Here is a 24,999-nt window from a genome sequence, read left to right as displayed (position 1 = left end):
GTTGGAAGATTTGCACACTCAGATGGTCACCCTCACAACAATGTTGGGGATCTGGGCACTCTGTCCCCAGGAGTTGTTATACCATCTGTGTGAAAAGGTACAATGTCTGAAAAATTATCACGTGTGTGTGTGAAGACCAAGAGGCAGAAACACAATATAAGTGTTAAAGAGCAGCCAGACTTGTTAGGAATGGTCAGGGAACATTTAAAAAAAAAAGACAAAAAGTTGGGGTGAACTAGAATCCATCCCTCTGCCTTCAATTTCTATGACAGACAACTTGCTTGTCTGCAACTCATTGATATGTCTTTTTAGCTTATAGGAATTGTACCCGTGATTTGGAAGTCCTTTGTGTTTTAAAAATAGTTTGTAATTTGGAAATATTTTATATGATAAAAATCCACTGGGTTTTAAATTGGTTTTAAGAATTCTGTCTAAATTTAGATGTGTATCACTAAAAATAAATGAACTGTATTTAAACTACTTAGTTAGCTGGAAGTATCTCTTCCTTAGTCGGGAGGGAGGAACCATGACTCAAATAATGGGGACTGGCAGCTGAACTTGTCATGGAGGATAAGTAGGTAAGTGAACTAGCTTTTGAAGAGCAAGTGCCTCTGGTATAACCTCCCTTTAGTGAGGGTACTCATAGTTCGATAAGGCTTAAGATCTTCATTTGAACTTAGAATTGTTTGGTCAGTATGACACTGGAAGCAATGTCCTCTTGCAGTATTTTTTCTGATTTCAAAGGCAGCAATCCTTGCACTGTCCAGTGTCACAGTAAATCCAGAAGAAACTCCTTAAAGTATACATCAGTGGAATCCAGGTTATAGGATTAAGAGTTCACTGAAATGCACTCTAAGGATCTTCAGTGTTTTTTGGTAAAGACCCAAGAGGACTTGGAAGTTCACTTATTTCTTCTTATGACATTCCAATATTGAATTAAGTAAGCTCTTGTAATATTTGTAACAACTACAGGACAACAAGTCTGTGGCTACCCGTCATTAGATAATGAGATTGTGTGGAAATATATCTATCATGAATACAGAAGTAATAATGTTACTGGTTTATTTTTGCTATTCAAAGCATGCAGAAACTGTTGTACTCCTGAATCTTTAAAAAAAAGAGGACGCTGGACAAGAACTAGCTCAACGTAAGTCATTAATGACGTAAGTTGATGTGGAAAAAATATTATTTTTGTAAAATGCTGATACTTAAATACAGTCCAGGAACAGCTGTAAGAAATCAACAAAAAATTGAATGAAAATCTCTGCATGCTTAAGTACATCTGTAATTGTGTAAAACATGTACTCTTCACTATTGCATTCAATCTTATGCCAATTAAAGCAGATGTATGAAATAGATCCTTCAAAACTACAGTCTCCCTCCAATCTAAATAAGATCATAAGAGCATATAAGCATAAGACATAGGAGCAGAATAAGGCCATTCATCCCATTGAGTCTGCCATTCCATCATGGCTAATCCCAGATCCCATTCAATCCCATACACCTACCTTCTCTCCATATCCTTTGATGTCTTGACCGATCAGAAAACGATCAACTTCTGCCTTAAACGTATGCATAAACTTGGCCTCCACCACAATCTGTGGCAGAGTATTCCACAGATGCACTACTCTCTAGCTAAAAATAAAATCCCTCCTTACCTCTGTTATAAAGAGTTGCCCCTCAATTTTGAGGCTGTGCCCCCTAGTCCTGGATACCCCCATCATAGGAAACATCCTCTCCATGACCACTTTATCTAGTCCTTTCAACATTCGGTAGGTTTCAATGAGACTCCCCCCCCCCCCCCCCCGCATTCTTCTAAGTGCCAGTGAGTACAGGCCCAAACTGCTTCATTCTCAGAATCATCCTTGCGAACCTCCTCTAGATTCTCTCCAATGACAAGGCTCAGCATTATCTTGTTTTTATATTCTATTTTCTTGAAATAAATTCCAACATTGCATTTGTCTTCTTTACCAGACTCAACCTGTAAATTAACCTTCTGGGAGTCTTGCACGAGGACTTCTAAGTCGCTCTGCACCTCTGATTTTTGAACCTTCTCCCCATTTAGATAATAGTCTGCACTATTGTTCCTGTTACCAAAATGTATTATTATGCATTTCCCAACACTGTATTCCAGCTGCCACTTTTTTCCCCATTCTTCCAATTTGTCTAAGTCCTGCTACAATCACATTGCTTCCTCAGCACTACCTACCCCTCCACCTATCTTCATATAATCCACAAACTTTGCCACAAAACCATCAATTCTATTAACCAAATCATTGATAAACAATGTGAAAAGTAGCAATCCCAATATTGACCCCTGAGGAACCACTAGCCACCGGCAGCCAACCAGAAAAAGCCCCTTTTATTTCCACTTGCTCCCTGTCAGCCATTCTGCTAATCATGCCAGTATCTTTCCTGTAACACCATAGGATTTTATCTTGTTAAGTAGCCTCATGTGTGGCACATAATCAAACGCCTTCTGAAAATCCAAGTAAATGACATCCACTGTCTATCCTATATCCATCCTGCTTGTTACTTCCTCAAAGAACTCTAAAAGATTTGTCAGCCAAGATTTCGCTTGACAAAAACCGTGTTGTCTCTAATTTATTTTATTATTAGTCTCCAAGTACCTCCAAACCTCAGCCTTAATAATAGACTCCAACACTTTCCCAACCACTGAGGTTTGGCTAACTGGCCTATAATTTCCTATTTTTTGCCTTCCTCCCTTCTTAAAGAGTGGAGTGACATTTGCAATTTTCCAGTCCTCTGGGATCATGCCAGAACCAAGTGATTCTTGAAAGATCAATGCCAATGCATCTGTATCTCTTCAGCAACCTCCTTCAGGACTCTGGGATGTTGTCCATCTGGCCCAGGTGACTTATCCACTTTAAGACCTTTCAGCTTGCCTGGCACTTTTTCCTTTGTAACGGCAATGATGTTCACTCCTGCTCTCTAACACTCACAGACCTCTGGCACACTGCTAGTGTCTTCCACAGTGAAAACAGATGCAAGGTACCCAATAAGTTCATTGGCCATTTTTTTGGTCTCCCATTACTACCTCACCAGCATCATTTTCCAATGGTCCAATATTCACTCTCATCTCCTTTTACTTTTTATATAACTGAAAAAAACCTTTTAGTATCCTACTTTATCCTATTTCACCTTTCTCTTCTTATGACTTCTTTATTTGCCTTTTGTTGGTTTTTAAAAGCTTCCCAATCATCGAACTTCCTATTCACTTTTGCCACCTTATATACCCTTTCCTTGACTTTTATGCAGTCTTTAACTTCCTTTGTCAGCCACGATTGCCTACCCTTGTCATTTGAGAACGTCTTCCTGTGGTACATATTTATCCTGCGCCTTGTGAACTATTTCAGAAACTTCAGCAATCTCTACTCTGTCATCATCCCCGCCAGTATCCTCTTCCAGTTTACCTGTGCAAGCTCCCCTCTCATGCCTCTGTAATTCCCTATATTCCATTGTGATACTGATACATGTGAGTTATGCTTCTCCCTCTCAAATTGCAGTATGAATTCATTCATATTATGATCTGTACCTCCTAAGGGTTCTTTTACGTTAAGCTCCTTAATAAGATCTGGGTTGTTACACAACACTCTATCTAAGCCTTTCCCGAGTAGGCTCAAGCACAAAGTTGCTCTAAAAAGCCATCTTGTAGGCATTCAACAAATTCCCTTTCTTGCAATCCGACATCAACCTGATTTTCCCAATCTCCTTGTATATTGAATTCCCTCGTTACAATTCTATCATTACCCTTATTACATGCCTTTTCCATCTCAGCCCCACATCTTGGCTACTATTTGGAGGCCTATATATAATTCCCATGTTTTTCTTTACCCTTGCAATTTCTTAACTCCACCCACAAACCTTCAACTTTCTTTGACCCTATGTCACCTCTTTCTAAAGATGTAATTCCATCTCTTACCAACAGAGCCACACCACTGTCTATGCCTTCCTGCCTGTCCTTTCAATACAATGTATATCCTTTTATGTTAAACTCCCAAGGGGAGGCATTGCCTGGTATGGCAACTGCTCTGCTCTGGACCAACGAATTCTGCACTGGTAAACACAACCTAGGCCAGTTTCAGGAAGGCTGACAGTATCATCAAAGATGTCTGTCACCCTGGCCATTCTCTTTTTCTTTCTTTTATCTTCAGGGAGATGTACGACCATGAATGCCCAAACATCCAGAATCAAAAACAGCTTCTTCCCACAAGTATAAGACCTCTGAACTGATCACTTATTCCACAATCCTTTCCTGGTGGCACCGCCATTTTTCCATATTAGTTTTATTGTTTATTTTGGGATACAGCGTGGAATAGGCCCTTTGAGCCACTTTGCCCAGCAAACCCCAATTTAACCCTGGCTTTATCATGGGGTAATTTATATAGATCAATTAACCCACTAAGTCGTATGCCTTTGGAATGTTGGAGGAACCAGAGTACCTGAAGAAAACCCACGTGAGGAGGATGTACAAACTCCTTACTGAGGAAGCTGGGATCAAACTCCGATGCCCCAAGCTGCAATAGCGTTGTGATAACCACACCACTATGGCACCCTCTGTTATTCTGTTGTTGGTACTTAAGCATTTTTCGCACTGTCTTAGATTGTACAGCAACCTTTGCACTGTCCTGCTGTTTAGCACGCATTGCTGTATTCAAATTTAACACGTGTACTGTTTACTCACTGAGCATTATACAAGCAAGGTATTTCATTGCACCTTGGTGTATGTGACAATAAACTTATCTGGATCATCAGTTTATCAGAGTTTAATGGTGCTGGGTCTCTACACACCGGTGATTAGAAGAGCGGGGCAGGGGGTAGAGGAGGGGGTTCTCATTGAAATCTATCAAATTATTGACAAGCTTAGACAGAGTGGATGCTAATAGGATGTTTTTAATAGTGGGGAGTCTAAGACCAGACGGCACAGCCTCAAAGCTGTCCCTTTAGTCAGAAGGTGGTTAATCTGTGGGATGCATTGCTACAGACGCTGTGGAGGTCAAGTCATTGGGTATACTTGAAGTGGAGGTTGATAGGTTCTTGATTGGTAAGGGCACCAAAGTTACAGAGAAATGGCAGGAGAATCAGGTTGAGAGGGGTAATAAGTCAGCTGTGATTAAACGGCAGAATAGACTCAATAGGATGAATGGCCTAATTCTGCTCCTATGTTTACACTTAAAGGGACATGGCTGTCCTTGAATACTGAAAGCTATCATTACCAAATGGAGCAGGCATTTAGGAAGGCAAATGTCTCTTTGATTTTTATAGCAAAAGGATCTGAGTACAAAACTACAGGACCCAAGTGAGACCACACATGGAGTATTAGGTACAGTTCCCTCTCCATTGTTAAAAAGGATACATATACATACTGCAGGGGTGCAGCTACAATTCACCAGTTTCATAGGGTGGCAGATATGTCATAGAAGAAAGGATAAAATAAGCAGGTTTAGAATGAAGGCAACCTCTTTCAAACTTGTAGAGTTCATTACATTTGGAGGAATTTCTCCCCATTCATAAGTCCTAAAGTGAATGCCAGTCTCTCAAAATAAGGCAACATGAAACAGAAATGAGGGGACATTTCATTGTTCAAAAGGGTGACCTACCTTCCACTTTTTTTACTTTGGATTGCATTCAAAACAGATGTATAATTCCTGCATATTAAAAGACCAAGGAATATAAGGAAAGGTATAATATAAGAATATAGCATAATGGTTTTGAATGGAAGAATAGGCTCAAGGTATGTCCTATTCCTGCACTTATTTCTCATGTTTTCATCTTATAAGCATCATCCAACAATATCAATATATGCAGAGAATAAAAATAAAAAGCCAAAACCCCAAAGAAAACCATACTTTAAAACTAGAGACAACATTTTTACTTGGTGTACAATATTCATGCCAAGCTTTACTTTTCCACCGCTGTTACCTGTACATAACTGTAGCTAGAACTGAAGTGGTATTTGCAAGCAAACCCTATCAGGGATTGACACTGTTACATATTTACTGATCTGAATCTTAAGCCTTCTAAATGTTTAACCTATTTTTCCTTTTGTCACAATGCAAGAAAAATATAATACCTTTAATTTATTTTTGCTCCTGAGGCATTTGACCTTTTATTAAGAGTTGCTATTCATCAAAACAATACCCTTAACCAAATTCTTAAGAGATTTAATTTAAAACAAACCTACTGGTGATCCAAAAGAATTTAAGTGGAAGTTATATTATGCAAGTTATACATTATATCAATAAAAAATTCACTTGAATAAAATGTCCCCACATTTGAATATATCACTATAATTTTACCCAAACTTGCTGATGTGTCCAATCCCATGTCAACCACATTCTCACAGAACTTGAAAATATGGCCATTTTGAGATCAACAGTTTACACCCAGGCCCCCGAGACAAATGACAAAATGCTGAATACAGCATATAACATGGCTTACAACAGAGTGAAACCAATTTAAGATTTCACTGACGGGTGCAATGAAGTAGAACTATATCATACTTTATTCCAGCAAAGCATAAAGGTATTCAGTGTCTTGGATGTGATAGCCAATGGGCAGTTGCATGCATTTGACAGTCCTATTTCTTTGAAGGTTTACATTCAGATATGTGACACAGTTGAATGCATATTCTCCAAAACCTCGCCATATAACCAACTGTGAACAAAATCCTGAGAGTGTTCCATTGCCTCAAAGAGTCTTTTGTATTCCTCTGGAAACACATGTCCTGTCCATATATCCTCTGGCAAATCTAGTTCGCTCATTAATTTTATTCCTCCTCCAGGGCACCAAGACCTATCAAAGATTTAAAAAAATTGAAGAATATTTACAAAGGAAAATTAGCATTTGATAAACTATATAAACCCCATTATGTTGGATATGATAAATAAGGCAATGGTAGAAAACTAGTAACATCCCTTCTCAACTTTTAAAAGATTTGTTATGTTCTGTTTTTAGAATAAGTTGCAGCAATAAAATCATACAACTATAGATAGAAAGCTCCACCATGGACGATCCCAAGCCCAGCCTTGAAAGCAGAAGGGTTGAGCATGGGGCTAACAACCCAGTTCTATAAAAACCCAGAGCTACAGAAACACCAACAGAAGCTCCAAAGATCTTGTGCCTGGAAAAGGAAGGATCTTCAATGGGCTACAGCAGAAGACAAATTGAAAGACTGGTCCAGGATGGAGAAACCTGAAATCCTGCCAGCTGCACCAATTTCTCAGCCAAATCATCCAATTCTTACCTTCAAAGCCAGGTGGCAGAGGCAGCAATCCAGAGATTACTACCCTTGAGGTCCTGCTTTTCAGCTTTCTACCTAACTCCCTATATTCTCCCTTCAGGACCTCCTCTCTTTTCCTGCCTACATCATTGGCACCAATATGTTCCATGACTTCTGGCTGTTCACTCTCCTCCTTTAGGATGCTGTGGACCTGATCCAAGACATCCCATACCCTGGCACCTGGAGACAACATAACACTTTTTCACGCCCACAGAATCTCCTGTCCGCTTCTCTAACTTGGGAATCCTTATCACTACTGCAATCTTCTTCTTCACCCTTCCCTTCTGAGCCACACTGCTGGATTTAGTGCCAGAGACCTGGTTGCTGTGGTTTTCCCCTGGTAGGTTGCCCTCCCCAACAGTATCCAAAGTGGAATACTTATCATTGAGGGGAATGGCCACAGCACTACTCTGCACTGGCTGCCTATATCCTTCCCCTTTCTTGACCCATCTACCTACCTCCTGCACACTTAGATGAAACAACCTCCCTGTAGCTCTGAAATATCATCTCCTCATTCTCAAAGGTCATTCAGCTGCAGCTCCAGTTCATTAACATGGGTTGTAAGGAGCTTCAGCTCAATGCACTTAGACTATAAGATATAGGAGAGGAATCAGGCCATTTGGCCCATTGAGTTTGTTTCATCATGGCTGAAAAATGTTCCCCCTCAGCCCCAATCTTCTGCCTTCTCCCTGTAACCCTTCATGCCTTGAGTAATCAAGAATCTATCAATCTCTACCTTAGTTATCATGTAGCCGAGAGGTCTCACAGCATTCTCACATCTCACACGAAGAACAGCCCTAAACTCATTCTCACTGTACCAGCTATGTACTAAAAGAAAGAAAAACTTGCTTGGAGCCTTTGCCCCTTCTTGAACCAAAGCCTGACGACTCTAACAATGCCCCATTAACACAATGACCACTCTACTTATAACTTGCTTTTTAAAAAATTGGTCTTTGCCATGTGCATAGTGGATCATTATGATTGAAGCCCGGGAAAAAGTCCCAAAAGGCCCTGAGCACTTTTTAAACCTTGTACTGCCTCTCCCATGAGTGAGTGCTGATGATGATTGAAGTCTGCTGAAATCCACATATACTTACTCCAATTTGTTAATCAGCTTTGTTTTTCGTTTTGTTAGACACTGCTTCAGCATCAATACCAGTGTGGCTGAATTGACTGTTGTTAAAGTCTCATTGAACAAGTCTTTGCGGGGTGTCAGTCGTACGAGACACAGATGGTCATCTGGCATCTAATCGAAAGATATAGGTAATTTTTAAGCTTAATTTTTAAAAATATTCATAAAAACAGATACTCTGAAGTTATAAAAATAGCTAGAACAGGAAGTTATAAGTCACCAAGAATTGTATTCTACCGAGCTTTCTATTTTTAACCTACAAAAAAAAAACTTGTCTCACATAAACTTGCATCTTTCAAACAGAGAAAGTATTAAGGAGATGATAAATGTTCTGGAAATCCAAATAATGTCGGCAATGAAAAGGGTGGCACTGCTTCACAGCAGTTATTTGTAGAATTGATCTGATTCCCAGTCCCACACATTTTCTCCCATGATAATGTGGATTCCCTCTGGGAACTCTGGTTTCCTCCCTCATCCCAAAGACCGGTTGGGAGGCAGACTGGTTGCTTAGATTAAGAGCAGGTGGTTGGTAGGAGAATAAGTATTCAATAGGCATGAAACAAATTGGTTACAGGAATTGTAATGATGGTATTGCTCCAGAACTGCCATGACCTCAATGTGTTGAACAGCATTCTCCTTTGAGAGATATAAATAAAGATGATGCTAAACTTTAATCTTCTGAAAAATTATTCAGGTAGAAATTAAACAATTAGTCACAATCAAACAGTGCTTGTGATAAGAAAAACCACAGAATACTACATATACATTAGGATGAGAAAAAGCAGTCTGAACAACAATGGGCTCATATAGTCACTGATTTTTTAAAAACAAATATGTAGGGGCATTTATTAGTTCTAAGCAAATTTATTATCAAAGTACATATATGTCACCATATACAACCCTGAGATTCGTTTTATTGCATGCATACACAGAAACACAATAGAATCAATCAACAGGATGGACAACCAATCAATGCGCAAAACACAACAGATTGTGCAAACACAAAAGTAAAAAGTAGTAATATTAAATAATATGCAATAAATATCAAGAACATGAGATGAAGAGTCCTGGAAAGTGAGTCCATAAATTGTGAGAACAGTTTATTGATGGGGCGAGTGAAATTACCCCATCTGGTTTAAGTGCTTGATGGCTGAGGGCTAATATTTGTCCTGAATCTGGTGGTGTGGGCCCTGAGTCTCCTATACCTTCTTCCTAATGGCAACAGCAAGAAGAGAGAATGGCTTGGCCGGTGGGGGTCCTTGACGAAGGATGCTGCTTTCCTAGGACAACACTCCGTATAGATGTGCTCAGTGGTGGGGAATGCTTCCCTGTGAATGACTGGGCTGTATCCACTACTTTTTGTAGGATTTATCAATCAAGGGCACTGGTATTTCTATTCCAGGCTGTGATGTAAACCTTCGCAAACTCCTAAAGAAGTAGAGACGCTGCTGTGCTTTCTTCATAATGGCACTAATGTGCTGGGCCCAGAACAGATCCTCTGAAATGATAACACTGAGGAATTTAAAGTTGCTGACCCTCTCCATCTCTGATCCTCCAGTGAGGACTGGCTCATGGACCTCTGGTCTCTTCCTCCTGAAGTCAATAGCCAGTTCCTTGGTCTTTCTGACATTGAGTGTGAGATTGTTGTTGTTGCACCACTCAGCCAGATTTTCAATCTCCTTCCTATATGCTGATTCGTCACCACCTTTGATTCGGCCCACCACCGAAATCGGCAAAATTAAACCTGGAATTGAACTGTGCTTAGCCACACTGTCATAAGTATAAATACCTAATACAGCTTGGGGAGTCAGGGTTCGGAGTCCAATTCCGCATCCTCTGTAAGGATTTTGTATGTTCTCCCCGTGAACACGTAGGTTTCCTTCCCTAGTTCAAAGATGTACTAATAGTTGGTTATTGGTCATTGTAAATTGTCCTGTTAAAGGCTAGGGTTAAATCAGTGCGTTGCTGGGTGGTGGGGCGGTTTTGCACTTTAACTCTAATAAAGTGAGTAGATCAGAGGGGCTAAGCACACAGTCCTGTGGTGCACCTGTGCTGATGTATTGTTGCAGAGATGCTGTTGCCAATCCAAACTGAATGGGATCTGTAAGTGATGGAATAAAAGATCCATTTGCACAAGGAGGTATTGAGGGCAAAGTCTTGAAGCTCATTGATTAGTTTTGAGGGGATGATAGTATTGAATGCCAAGATCTAGTCAATGAAGAGCATCCTGATGTATGCACCTTCACTGTCCAGATGTTTCAGGGTTGAGTGAAGAACCAATGAAATGGCACCTGCTGTGAACCTGTTGTGAAGGCTGAGCGGATCCGAGTCACTTCTCAGGCAGGAGTTGATATGTTTTCATCATCAACCTCTCCAACTACTTACATCACTGAAGGTGCAAGTGCTACTGGACCATAGTCATTGAGGCAGCTCACCACGTTCTTCTTAGACACCAGTATAATTGAAGTCTGCTTGAAGCAGGTAGGTACCTCAGACAACCAAGAGGTTAAAGATAGCGGTGAACACTCCAGCCAATTGATCAGCACAGGTGTTTTGTACCTGGCCAGGTACCCTATCTGAGCCAGATACCTTCATGGGTTCACCCTCCTGACTCCAAGGATGCTCTCGCATTAGCCTCAGGGATTGGAATCACAGGGTCGCCATGGCTATGGGAGTTTGTGAAGGTCCCTCTATTTAAGAAACATAGAAAATCTACAGCACTTTACAGGCCCTTCAGCCCACAATGTTGTGCTGACCATGTAACCTACTCTAGAAATTGCCTAGAATTTCCCTACCATTTTACCCTCTATTTTTCTAAGCTCCATGTACCCATCTGAAGAGTCTCTTAAAAGACCTTATTGTATCCGTGTCCACCACATTCCCTGGCAGTGCATTATGTCTATACACTCAAGCATTTCAGTCCGCTGTAAGTCATTCCCACAATTGCCAAGGTCCTTTTCACTGGTTAATACTGAAGTAAAGTATTCATTAAGTACCTCCGCTACCTCCTCCAGCTCCATGCAAGTTTGCACTCTCACTGCTATTGGTCCTATTGTCACACGGCTCATCCTCTTGCCACTCACATACTTGTACAATGCCTTGGGGTTTTCCTTAATCCTGCTCAGCAAGGCCTTCTCATGGAACTTTCTAGCTCTCCTAATTTCATTCTTGAGCTCCTTCCTTGCATCCTTGTCACTTTCTAGAACTCTAACAGTACCTAGTTTCTTGAACCTCTTGTAAGCTTTTCTTTTCTTCTCCACTAGATTTTCTACATCCGTTGTACACCATGGTTCTTTTACCCTTCCATCCTTTCCGTGCCTCAATGGAATATACCTATGTAGAACTCCATGCAAATGTTTCCTGATTATTTTAAGTATATTAAGGGTAAAAAAGAGTTGAGGGTAGCTATAGGACCAATAGAAAATGACATTGGAGATATTGTAATGAGACACAGAGATGGCAGAGGAACCAAATGCATATTTTGCATCAGTCTTCACAGTGGAAGACATTTGCAGTATACCGGGACATTCAAGAGTGTCAGGGAAGTGAAGTATGTGCAGTGAAAATTACGACTGAGAAGGTGCTCAGGAAGCTGAGGGTGGATAAATCTCCTGGACCTGATGGAATGCACCCTCGGGTTCTGAAGGAAGTAGCTGAAGAGATTGTGAAGGCATTAACAATGATCTTTCAAGAATTGATAGATTCTGGCATTGTACCGATGAATGGAAAATTGCAAATTTAAGAATCTGCTATTTAAGAAAGGTGGGAGGCAGCAGAAAGGAAACTATAGACCTGTTAGCCTGATGTCAGTGGTTGGGAAGTTGATGGAATCGATTGTTAGGGATGAGATTACGGAGTACCTGGAGGTACATGACAAGTCAGGCCAAAGCCAGCAGGGTTTCTTGAAAGGAAAATCCTGCCAGACTAACCTACTAAAATTTTTTGAGAATATTACAAGCAGGGTAGACAAAGGAGATGCAGTGGATGTGGTGTACTTGGATTTTCAGAAGGCCTTTGACAAGGCACCACACGAGGCTGCTTAGCAAGTGCCCATGGAATTACAGGGGAGTTACTAGCATGGGTGAAGAATTGGCTGATCGGCAGAAAACAGAGTGGGAATAAAGGGGTCCTATTCTGGCTGGCTGCTGGTTACCAGTGGAGTTCCACAGGGGTTGTTGTTGGGACCGCTGCTTTTTACGATGTATGTCAATGATTTGGTCTATGGGATTAATGGATTTGTGGCTAAATTTGCCAATGACACAAAGATAGGTGGAGGAGCGGGTAGTGTTTAGGAAACTGAGAGCCTGCAGAGAGACTTAGATAGTTTAGGGGAATGGGCAAAGAAGTGGCAAATGAAATACAATGTTGGAAATTGTATGGTCATGCACTTTGGTGGCAGAAATAAACAGGCAGATTATTTAGATGGGGAGAGAATTCAAAATGCAGAGATGCAAAGGGACTTGGGAGTCCTTGTGCAGGATACCCTAAAGGTTAACCTGCAGGTTGAATCGGTGGTGAAGAAGGCGAATGCAATGTTGCAATTCATTTCTAGAGGTATAGAATTTAAGAGCAGGGATGTGATGTTGAGGTTCTATAAGGCACTCGTGAGACCACACTTGGAGTATTGTGTGCCGTTTTGGGCTCCTTATTTTAGAAAGGATATACTGACATTGGAGAGGGTTCAGAGAAGATTCATGAGAATGATGCGAGGAATGAGAGGGTTACCGTATAAGGAACATCTCAAGCTTCATCTGGGGCTTCTGGTTAGGAAAGACTCTGTATAATTTTGTGGGGATACATTTGTCTATGACTGTTTTAATAAAGTCTGTGACAACTGAGGTGCATTCATACAGATCTGCTGATGACCCAGTCCACTGACTGGAAGCAATCCTCCAGCCGCACCTCTGCCTCCTGTAACCACCTCTTTGCTGTCCTTATCTCTGGAGCCTTGCTCTTTAGCCTCTGCCTGTGTGCAGGTAGAAGGATAGCCAAGTAATCAGATTTCCCGAAATATAGTCTATGCATGTCTATAGTCTGTGCCTGAGGGTACAGTTTTAAGGTGCTTGGAAGTAGGTACAGAGATGTCAGGGGTAAGTTTTTTTTTACACAAAGAGTTGTGAGTGCATGGAATGGGCTGCCAGCGACGGTGGTGGAGGCGGATACGATAGGGTCTTTTAAGAGACACCTGGACAGGTACATGGAGCTTAGAAAAATAGAGGGCTATGGGTAACCCGAGGTAATTTCTAAAGTACATTCTAAAGGTAAATTCTAAAGGTCAAAGAACACTGAGGCTGTCTACAAGAAGGGTCAGAGCCATCTCTATTTCCTGAGGAGACTGAGGTCCTTTAACATCTGCCGGATGATGCTGAGGATGTTCTACGAGTCAGTGGTGGCCAGTGCTATCATGTTTGCTGTTGTGTGCTGGGGCAGCAGGCTGAGGGTAGCAGACATCAACAGAATCATTCATAAGGCCAGTGATGTTGTGGGGGTGGAACTGGACTCTCTGACAGTGGTGTCTGAAAAGAGGATGCTGTCCAAGTTGCATGCCATCTTGGACAATGTCTCCCATCCACTCCATAATGTACTGGTTAGGCACAGGAGTACATTCAGCCAGAGACTCATTCCACCGAGATGCAACACTGAGTGTCATAGGAAGTCATTCCTGCCCGTGGCCATCAAACTTTACAATTCCTCCCTCGGAGTGTCAGACACCCTGAGCCAATAGGCTGGTCCTGGACTTATTTCCACTTGGCATAATTTACTTATTATTATTTAATTATTTATGGTTTTATATTGCTATATTTCTACAGTATTCTTGGTTGCTGCAACTGTAACAAAACCCAATTTCCCTTGGGATCAATAAAGTATGTCTGTCTACATGTTTGGCACAGCATTGTAAGCCAAAGGGCCTGTATGTTTCTATGGAACAGTAGGAATTCTTAACTGCAGTTTAGCAGTGGTCTAGTGTGTTGCTGCTGGAGGTTATATAATGATAATTGGGCAGAGATTTCTTCAAACAAGCCTTATTGAAGTACCCCAACTATGATTTGGAAGGCGTCAGGGTAGGCTATTCATTTGCTGATAGCAGCATTCAGTATCTCAAGTGCCTCCATAATGTCAGCCTTTGGGGGTATGCAAACTGTAGTCAGGATCATGGAGCAGAACTCTCTTTGAAAATGGTCGGCACTTGATCGTTAAGTGTTCCAGGAGAATAACAGTGGACAAGACCACTGCATCCAACCACCACAAAGAGATCATCATGAAACACAGACCACGATCCTTTGCACTCTCTGAATCAGTAGTCCGGCCCATCCTATGTGTTGAGAAGCGTTCAGGTCTTACCGACGTATCCAGAGGTGAGCTATAACTCCATGGAACAGATAGCAACTCAACATTTGCTAACAAGATGCAGGGTAGAGGATGTTTCATTCCCGTGTTTCAAACTTGCTTGGAGTCCTCCCCTCCTTCGCCTCTTTTGGCAATGGCAATATACCTTCAGCTGCTTAAAAGATGCCATACCTACATGCTTAAGAACAAGTCTGCTAAGTCCTTCAGAAGATTGTGAAATCAGTAATTCTTTAAGATGGTAAGTTATTTCAACTGATTTATTTACAAATTGAAGAATGAAAGTAAACAAGCTAAGAAATGGAAATAAGCTATGTTCTGCCAAGGCTAAACTAATTATATAATTAAACAGGGATGGTGTCCAAAATGCATGCTCAAACATTTTGTTGGCAAGCAGTATGCAGTGCCACCTCTCAAACTCCACCAATAAAGATAAATGACAATTATCTTTGTTGCGAAATAAAGCAGCAAATTATTTTTAATAACCTGATAGCAGTGTGATGTTTCCATAGGAAACGCCTCAAGCTGGCTTGGTGCCAGCTGGATGGTTGTGAGAACACGCATGTTGTATGATACATTTTGAAATCCTCGCAGACTTGCTATACACATCACTATTTGGATGGTAGATACAATACTGTTGAGTAATGTTGTTATTTCTCAATTGTCTTTTTAAAAGATTAACATTAATAACTTTTGAACAGGTCTTCAAAATGCTTAATTAATTTTAGTGTTATACTTTTATTAATAGTAAAACAATGCATACACATAAATAAGCAAAGGATTAATGCTTCTTACTTTAAAAAAGTTCATGATTATTGTTACTAATTGATTAATCAATAATAATCTCTGGTCAAAGTTACCATAGCATGTGAGAATTAAAAAAAAAAGTTAAAAGGTGATCGCCAATTTGGCACATGCTCTCAAAAAGATTCACCACCTCTCTACTAAAAATTCCATAAACTGGTCAATGATTGCCAGTCTCTAGGGAGAGGGATAGCCCAATTTTCCTGAGATTATGATCTTTGAGGAAAAATGGACTCAACCTTACATCCCATCTTCTTAGGATTCTTCCTAATTATTTTGAATAATGAAGGTACAGATGCAATTGAGATAACTTGCGTTTCATAACACACGCGATAAAGTAAAAGCTTACCATGCCTCGTTTCACACTTCCACTGTTTTTAAAATTTGTAGTAAAAGATGACCAAGGTTCCTGAGATAGAAATACTTATTTAGAGATCACGTCAAAGAGGTAAACACTTCATTCAATTTCAATAATGATCAAATGTCTTGTATAAAATGAAGATAAAAGCAAAAACAGCATATTGACATCAGAAGAACAAAGTTCACGCAAACCAAAGTCTGCATTTTACTATCATGATATTGAAAAACAGAAACTGACCTTATGTAACAGCTCTATTTCACATGCTATCTGCCACAATGCAGCAAATGCATCGTAGCGTTTCATGTTACCAGGCTCTGCCATTATCTTCTACAAATGAAAGAATATTCAATTTCAGCAACAGAATATGTAGCACAAGATTCGAGTTAACATTTCAAAGAGACCTCTAACATACCATGTACTGTTCCTCACTAATGAACATGTTCATTTCTATTCTTCCATATTGAAAAATTGAAATCCTTTCAAACAAAGCATAAGCAAACTTCCAAAGCAGGCTCCGTTCATTTCTTTGTGGAAAGATTCCAATGACTTTAATTGGAATATCTAGGAAAGAAAATAAGAATGTCTCAGATCAGCTGTTGTTTAAAAAGAAAGAGAATTTATGCATTTGTCTGCAGAAGATCAAAATCTACCTATGCCATCATGATGTAAATTTCCCAAAGGCAGCAGCACATGTATATAATGTACCTGCTTTCATTAAACCAGGCGAAGATTTTAAGAACATGGAGATTTTGGTGAATCTGTCTGAAATACTTAGGCCATAACTAAGAACTTGATGCATAATTAGTCATTGTGATATAGGGAAGGAAAGCAGTGGAGGTAAATTCAATAGTAGTGGAAAAAAAGGGAGCTGGGTAATTGAAAGGAAAATTTTGCAAGGCAACAGAATGATGTATGGGGAGAGGGATTAGCTGGATTGCCAGTGTGAGCTAGGTTCCCTAATTCAAACTGTTCTGCAGTTCTGCAAACACTCCACAAGCTTCTGTGAGGATAACTGCAAAACATGACTCGCATTCTCTGCCTCCACACTCAAGTTACTTTTTCAGTGCCTGATAGGTTTTATTCTTTCCTCAGTGACTTATTCTTTTTAAGTGTATTTTATTTGATTTTACTTGTCAAGGGGTACAAATAAAGCAATTTTGTTGAAACAAAAATCCCCAAGGACCAAAATATATGATTTCCTGGTTAAGCAGCAAGACATCTGGAAGATGCATGCAGCTTATTAATAAAATACTCTTCTTTTAAATTTTCAAATCCAAATCTACTAACTGTTGAATATTCCTATTATTAGTCTTGTACCAAAAGATACTAATATTTTCCTTAAAGTGTACTCGCTATTCCAGTCAAGAAAAAGCAACAGGTGATCCAGAAAAAGCAACTTCTGGGAGGTTGACTGAGAGAATGTGCAAGCAAAGACTGCGAATCTTGAGGAATAAAACAGTAGTCAGGGCAGAAGATAACTCTCTGGTTCACCTTTGATAGATTGCCTTTCAGAGAGCAAAAAGAAAGGGGGACTAGCTATAACATAAAATAGTACAGCACAGGAACAGGCCTTTCAGCCTATGATGCTGTGCCAAAGTAAACTATTCGAAAACTTTCACCTACCATTTCCAGTGACCCATTTCTATGAACCAAGCTTAAGAGCATAGCTAGAGTTCTTTACAATTCTTTGGAAAACAAATATTGTTCAATCAGATTCAAATGTTCAAAATTATTATTCAACTGATGTAACCAAAACAGAAAGTGATTAACAGATCGTCACCTGCAGTCCAAGCAACCTCTGATATTCCCAGGTTGTCGAAGAGTTTCTCAGAAAACATGGCAGGAGGTTTCATAGTGCCACGGCCTATTGGATCCAGCTTGAAGAAGTCACAGTGCACCACTTCCAACTGTCCATTCAGATGTTTTCCTAAAGACTAATTAAAAAAATTCAAAAGGTTAATATATTTTACAATAGCCTATTTTATAGCAACAATCAATGTTCTCTATTGGTGAAGAAATGTGAAATTATACTTACTTTGACCAAATTAGTTTAATTTTTAAGCAAAATCAATGACAGGTATACACATTTATCTTCTGATTATGGGGTGGTTTCCTGAAAGCTCTCTTGTCCACATTCCTGAATTTTATCTCTCTCAATCATGTCTGCCTTGTCCTGCTCTGCTGCAAGGAGAACAGACTTTCCTTTTCCAGTCTCACCTCAGAACTGAAAGGCTCTGTCCCAAACAATATGCCGATGAATCTCCTCTGCACACACTCCAGTACCAGAACCTTCCTAATAGTATGGTGACTAGAAATGCATGCAGTACTCAAGCTGAGGTCTGACCGAGGTGCACAAGCTGGAGCATAACCTCAGAACTTCTGTTTACAATGTCCCAAATAATGAAGGTTGGTATCTTACATACCTTCCGAGAAATACTGTCTGTCTATATTGTCACATTTAAGAATCAATGGACTGTTCATCAATGATCCCCAAGACCCCTAAATTCATAGTAGGTGCCCTAGCCTCACTGGTGCTCCCAAAATGAATGACCTTACATCTACCTCCTTACAGCCCTCTTCACCAACCCCTCAGAATCTCTGCTCTGTGACTCTCCCACCCTAAAGCTATCTTCCACACTATCAACAACTCTGGCAATCTTACTGATCTTGACATTCATGCATACAGTCGGCCCTCCTTATCCACGAGGGATTGGTTCCGGGACCCCTCGCGGATACCAAAATTCGCGGATGCTCAAGTCCTTTATTCAACCTGTCTCACTGCGGTGGATCTTAGGACCCAGAGGAACCCCAGACCTTATTTAACCTGTCTCAGTGCGGTGGACATTAGGACCCAGCGGCAAAGATCTGAATCCGCAGTGTTTCTGTTCACGAAAATAATCACGATAACGATTGAAAATAAAGTGGAAATAATAAAGCGATCGGAAAGAGGTGAAACGCCATTGGTCATTGGAAAAGCGTTAGGCTACAGTTGGTTGATGATCGGAACAATTTTAATTGATAAAGTGAGAAAGGCTCTGCCCCGATGAAAGCTACAATTATTACTAAGCAACGCAGTGGTTTAATTATTGGGTTTTGGGTTTTTGATCCTCACATCAACCCGGCACGGTGGAAAGCGCACTCGATATCGGTCTGTCACTGTATGAACTCGGAAAGAAGTTCCCGAGCCTGGCACTGAAACATACGTTCTTAAGTGTTTTATATGCATAGAAAGGTAAAATATATACTATATACTAAGACAAACGTTTGACTAACTGACGCTAAGTAATACCGGATGTACCTGTTCCGACTTACTGAGTAAGAGAACTTACGATTTTTTTCAATCCCGATCCACGATAACCCACGCACATCCTCCCGTATACTTTAAACCATCTCTAGATTACTTATAATACCTAATACAATGTAAACGCTATGTAAAATAGTTGTTATACTGCATTGTTCAGGGAATAATGACAAGATAAAAAAGTCTGTACATGCTCGAACAACAAGTGCTGGAAGAGCACTTCTGGGTTTTCGCAATTCACGGATAAGGAGGGCCGACTGTATTACAAAAAGCATGGGTCCCAAAATCAAGTCAAAGGCCTCCAATCACAAAAAAACCCTCAAATCTCCACTGTGACCCTCCATCTCCCATTGCCAAGCAAATTTTGGATCTAGTTTGCTAACTCACTCTGCATCCCAAAAGCGCTAACCCCTCCCAAGTAGACCTTGTTATACATCATACTAAAGACCACGTAAATTGTATCTACTACCTTTTCTTCACTGATACAGACTGTTACCTCTTCAAAAAAATAAAATGAAACTGGTCTGACAGGATCTGCCTTTGACAAAACCATACTGGATGTCCCTGATTAGTCTCTGCCTTTCCAAGTGATCAGTAATCCTCTGCTACAGGATGCTTTTTCATTCAGATACAGTGCAGAACGGGCCTTCCAGCCCTTCAAGCCGTACCACCCAGCAACCCCCCAATTTAATCCTGGCCTAATCAGAGGACAACTTACAATGACCAATTAACCTACCAACCAGTACGCCTTTGGACTGTGGGAGGAAGCTGGAGCATCTAGAGGAAACCCACGCAGTCACGAGGAGAATGTACAACTCCTCACAGGCAGCAGTGGGAATTAAACCTGGGTTCCGGTACTGTAAAGCATTGTGCTAACCACTATACTACCATGCCGCCCAGATATTCAGACAATATCTAAAATACCACCTTCTCAATGACATTTAAGATTGGGCAATAAATGTTGACTTTATCAGTGAAATTTACAATTGAACAAACTAATAAGAGACAATTCTTATTTGAAAAGAAATTTGCTTCAACATACAAGAAGGAATAACACTTCTGACAACAATAGTCCATAAATACTGCATTATAATAGCCAAGCCTGGAGTATGGTTGAATAGCACTGAGAAACTAGAGAAAAGGACATGTTCCTGCTGTGAAAAACAAGACAGATGTAACAGCATGACAACTTCAAAAATAGATCATCATTATCCCCAACAATATCTGCATGAAAATGTTGAATCTTCCCTTTCTAAAAAATCAAACAAAAAAAAAACTCCAAACTAAGTTGCAGTCTCTGTGATGGATGACTTGGATTTTAGCTTTGGATTTACTATGGTCCAACTGAATGTAGGGAGGCGATGGACTGGTACAACCATTTTACCCCTGTAGACAATAATCAGCGTCATCATTTTAGCCTTTATCTTATCACAGGTTTCAAATACTTCAAGCTCTGTCACAACAGAAAGTGTCAGAGACATGTTTTCAACTCCTTGTATAATGAGGAAGATTCCACGGGGCTTTTGGGTAAGGGAGGGAAGCAAGGGCACTAATTAATTAAAAAAGTGAGACAGAGAGAATATTTTAACAAATGCAGCTGGCTTTAACTTCTTACATCCTAGCCCAAACTTGACCTTTCATCCTTTTTTTGTAAAAGACTGAAGTCAGGACATGGTGCAGTGAGATGGGAGCCCTTTCATGGGACATTTTAAAGTCAATCTGTGTCACACACCTCAGTCAAATTGAAATGTCCTCAATTTCTTAGCAATAAAAGATGGTCTGCAAAAATACCTGTAATACTGGTATAAACTGCTTATTGCTCTCCAGTGCCACAATCCTCTGCGCTCCATTATTTAGTAATGCACGGGTTAAAACACCAGGCCCTATAGATGCAACAAAACATAAGTAAATCATCTCGAGCTGAAGAAATCAAAATACTAAAACAGTTTAGAATGTACGCACCTGGATTGCATTCAAAAATTATCGCATTATTTTCAGAGCGATCATTGCCAATGCATTCCGCGATACGGTTTGCCAAATCAGGGCTGACAATAAATCTCCTTAACCAATGTCTCTTCTCTGCATTCACTATTATTTCTTGAACTTCCTTGGGATCTATAAAGTCAAACCTGGACAACGGCCTCTGCTGATTTTTCCTGAGTAACGAACTAGCAAGAGCTGACAGGCTTCTCTTTGTTCTATCACAATAGGTCGAATATTCTTTAACTTTGTTCAAAGTCTGACGTTTTGGAGCACCACTGCCCAGAAACCCAGTGCGACATGAAAATAACCTTAGTGAGTGCTGGACTTGTTGACAGCCACAGGCTCTGCAGGTTATAGTCTTCAGAATGTAAAACACTGATGTGCAGCTTAATGATGCCATAATGCTTTGGATCTGAAAGAAAAAGATATTAAACTCTGAACAGATGAAGTCAAAATCCTGCCAATTATAAATTCTAAAATGATATTACTAATGTAAAGCCAGGATTTTACTCATGATCACGATTGCTCTTCATAATTGAAAAGTACTACTTTACACTTATGTCCATTATATGGATAGCAGCAGCCATTGACTCTAACTGATCAATGTACATAACCACACTGAATAGATATACAAACACACACAAATTGCTGGAGGAACTCAGTAGGTCAGGCAGCATCCATGGAAATGAATAAACAGTGGACATGTTGGGCCGAGACCCCTCTTCAGGTCTTGGCTCAATACATTGACTGTTTTGTCATTTCTATAGATGCTACCTGACCTGCTGAGCTCCCCCAGCATCTTGGGTGTGTTCCTAAAGCATTTTGTGTGTGTTGCTTACAATACCTGAATTGTCCCAATCAATCTGTATACATCACATTCCTACAACACTTTACAATGGGACATCAATAGGATGCAAAATTGGGCTGAGAAGTGATAGATGGAGTTCAACGCAGGTAAGTGTGAGGTGGTTCATTTTGGTAGGTCAAATATGATGGCAGAATATAATATTAATGGTGAGACTCTTGGCAGTGTGGAGGATCAGAGGGATCTTGGGGTCCCAGTCCATAGGACACTCAAAGATGCTGTGCAGGTTGACTCTGTGGTTAAGAAAGCATACGGTGTATTGGCCTTCATCAACCATGAGATCGAGTTCAAAAGCCGAGAGGTAATGTTACATCTATATAGGGCCCTGGTCAGACCCCACTTGGAGTACTGTGCTCAGTTCTGGTCGCCTCACTATGGATGTGGAAACCATAGAAAGGGTGCAGAGGAGATTTACAAGGATGTTGCCTGGATTGGGGACACTTTGTATAATGAGGAAGATTCCACTGGGCTTTTGGGTAAGGGAGGGAAGCAAGGGCACTAATTAATTAAAAAAGTGAGACAGAGAGAATATTTTAACAAATGCAGCTGGCTTTAACTTCTTACATCCTTGACCTTTCATCCTTTTTTGTAAAAGACTTAAGTCAGGACATGGTGCAGTGAGATGGGAGCCTTTCATGGGACATTTTAAAGTCAATCTGTGTCACACACCTCACTCAGGTTGACTCTGTGGTTAAGAAGGCATACGGTTTATTGGCCTTCATCAACCGTGAGATTGAGTTCAAGAGTCCAGAGGTAATGTTACAGCTACCCTGGTCAGACCCCACTTGGAGTACTGTGCTCCGTTCTGGTCGTCTCACTATGGATGTGGAAACCATAGAAAGGGTGCAGAGGAGATTTACAAGGATGTTGCCTGGATTGGGGGGGGGGGGGGGCATGCCTTATGAGAGCAGATTGAGTGAACTCTGCCTTTTCTCCTTGGAGCGATGGAAGATGAGAGGTGACCTGATAGAGGTGTATAAGATGATGAGAGACATTGATCGTGTGGATGTTCAGCGGCTTTTTTCCAGGGCTGAAATGGCTAACAGAAGAAGGCACAGTTTCAAGGTGCTTGGAAGTATGTACAGAGGAGATCTCAGGAGTAAGTTTTTTTACGCAGAGTGTGGTGAGTGCGTGGAATGGACTGGTGGTGGAAGTGTATACAATTGGGTCTTTTAGGAAGGTCCTGGATAGGTACATGGAGCTTAGATAAATAGATCTTTAGGAGATCTAGGCCTCATATGGAGCCAGTGATCATTAATGGAGAATGTGTGGAGCAGGTTAAGACCTACAAGTATCTGGGAGTACAGTTAGACGAGAAGTTAGACTGGACTGCCAACACAGATGCCTTGTGCAGGAAGGCACAGAGTCGACTGTACTTCCTTAGAAGGTTGGCGTCATTCAATGTCTGTAGTGAGATGCTGAAGATGTTCTATAGGTCAGTTGTGGAGAGCGCCCTCTTCTTTGTGGTGGCGTGTTGGGGAGGAAGCATTAAGAAGAGGGACGCCTCACGTCTTAATAAGCTGGTAAGGAAGGCGGGCTCTGTCATGGGCAAAGTACTGGAGAGTTTAACATCGGTAGCTGAGCGAAGGGCGCTGAGTAGGCTACGGTCAATTATGGAAAACTCTGAACATGCTCTACATAGCACCATCCAGAGACAGAGAAGCAGTTTCAGCGACAGGTTACTATCGATGCAATGCTCTTCTGACAGGATGAAGAGGTCAATACTCCCCAATGCCATTAGGCTTTACAATTCAACCACCAGGACTTAAGAACTTTTTAAAAGCTATTATTAATGCTGTTTGAGATAGTGATTTAGATGCATATCATATTTTTTTTACTGAGTTAAGTATTGTATGTTATTAGTTTTGCTAAAACAAGTGTATGGGACATTGGAAAAAAAGTTGAATTTCCCCATGGGGATGAATAAAGTATCTATCTATCTATCTAGAGGGCTATGGGTAATCCTAGGTAATTTCTGAAGTGCGTGTCTGGCTATGCTTCAAAAGCAAGAAATGCAGAATTTTTAGGTGGTCGTCCAATGGCTCAGAAACAAAGTAAAAAGTAGACCCCCCGAAGAGATCAACAGTCTGCTGGAGGAACTCAACAAGTCGAGCAGGATCTATGGGAGGAAATGAATTGTCCGCACCCCCGAGTCGAACATAACACAGAAGTTCGAATCTTCGACTTCAAACGTGAAATCTCTCTTTTCAGATGAAGATCTCAACCCAAAGCGTTGACTGCTCGTTCGCCTCCACAGTTCGGAGACGAAAGAGCTCCGGCAGATCCTGCCTGACCTGCTGAGCTCCTCCAGCATGCCGTGCATCATGTTGGCCCTCCATTGATGCTGCCTGACCCGTTAGGCTCCTCCAGCACCCTTCGCACTGCTCTCCCTGTTGACCCGATGGCAGTTTAGCTGTTGACTCTGTTGTTTAATCTGGAAGCGAGAACACTTTGTGCGTTATCGGGGTTTGAGCAACACCACGCTGTGGAACCATCATTACACAACGTGCGTTCAGAGCCAACCGCTGCCGTTACGCAATATCACATCCAATGACTATGCAGTACCGACACCGGGACTCCTGAGTCACAACCGATTGAGGGACGGGGGTAGAGACGGACGGCCGCTGCTCTCACCTCACACGAACCGAATCCCTCGGACCGACGTCCACTCCAGCGCCCGGCCGCCGCAGTGACATTGACCTCGACGTCAGCCGGTGCGCACGTCGGGCAATTGCGCGCTGACGTCACGCGTCAGCCCCCTCCCTCCCCAGGTGTTTTAAGCGTTTTCTGGCGGTTGACACCATCCAGATCGCACAATGGAGGTGAAGAATTGGAGCGGATAAACTTATCTAGTCACTGGCAAAGAGCGGGTGTCGCCGACCGTCCCAAGCTGACCGGCCTGCTC

The 24,999-nt window shown here is 41.2% G+C and overlaps 1 protein-coding gene across 2 annotated transcripts; it reads right to left on the bottom strand.

Annotated features, from left to right (window-relative positions):
- Positions 1–5,878: 5,878 nt before the first annotated feature.
- tfb2m (transcription factor B2, mitochondrial) lies at positions 5,879–24,999 on the bottom strand. Of its 2 annotated transcripts, none has more exons than XM_073050458.1 (9): positions 24,729–24,999; positions 21,209–21,641; positions 21,038–21,129; positions 17,726–17,879; positions 16,358–16,506; positions 16,183–16,272; positions 15,934–15,993; positions 8,401–8,549; positions 5,879–6,816 (listed from the first exon to the last, which is right to left on the bottom strand). In XM_073050458.1, the coding sequence occupies exons 2-9, from the start codon at positions 21,627–21,629 to the stop codon at positions 6,624–6,626; spliced, it is 1,308 nt and encodes a 435-aa protein (XP_072906559.1). In that variant the 5' UTR covers positions 21,630–21,641; positions 24,729–24,999; the 3' UTR covers positions 5,879–6,623. The 2 variants fall into 2 exon arrangements, with proteins under 2 accessions (XP_072906559.1, XP_072906560.1); XM_073050459.1 differs by lacking the exon at positions 24,729–24,999 and adding an exon at positions 24,448–24,467.

The sequence above is a fragment of the Hemitrygon akajei genome, chromosome 7 (assembly GCF_048418815.1).
Source record: "Hemitrygon akajei chromosome 7, sHemAka1.3, whole genome shotgun sequence".
Taxonomy (NCBI): domain Eukaryota; kingdom Metazoa; phylum Chordata; class Chondrichthyes; order Myliobatiformes; family Dasyatidae; genus Hemitrygon; species Hemitrygon akajei.
This window is presented reverse-complemented; position numbering and strand designations above follow the sequence as displayed.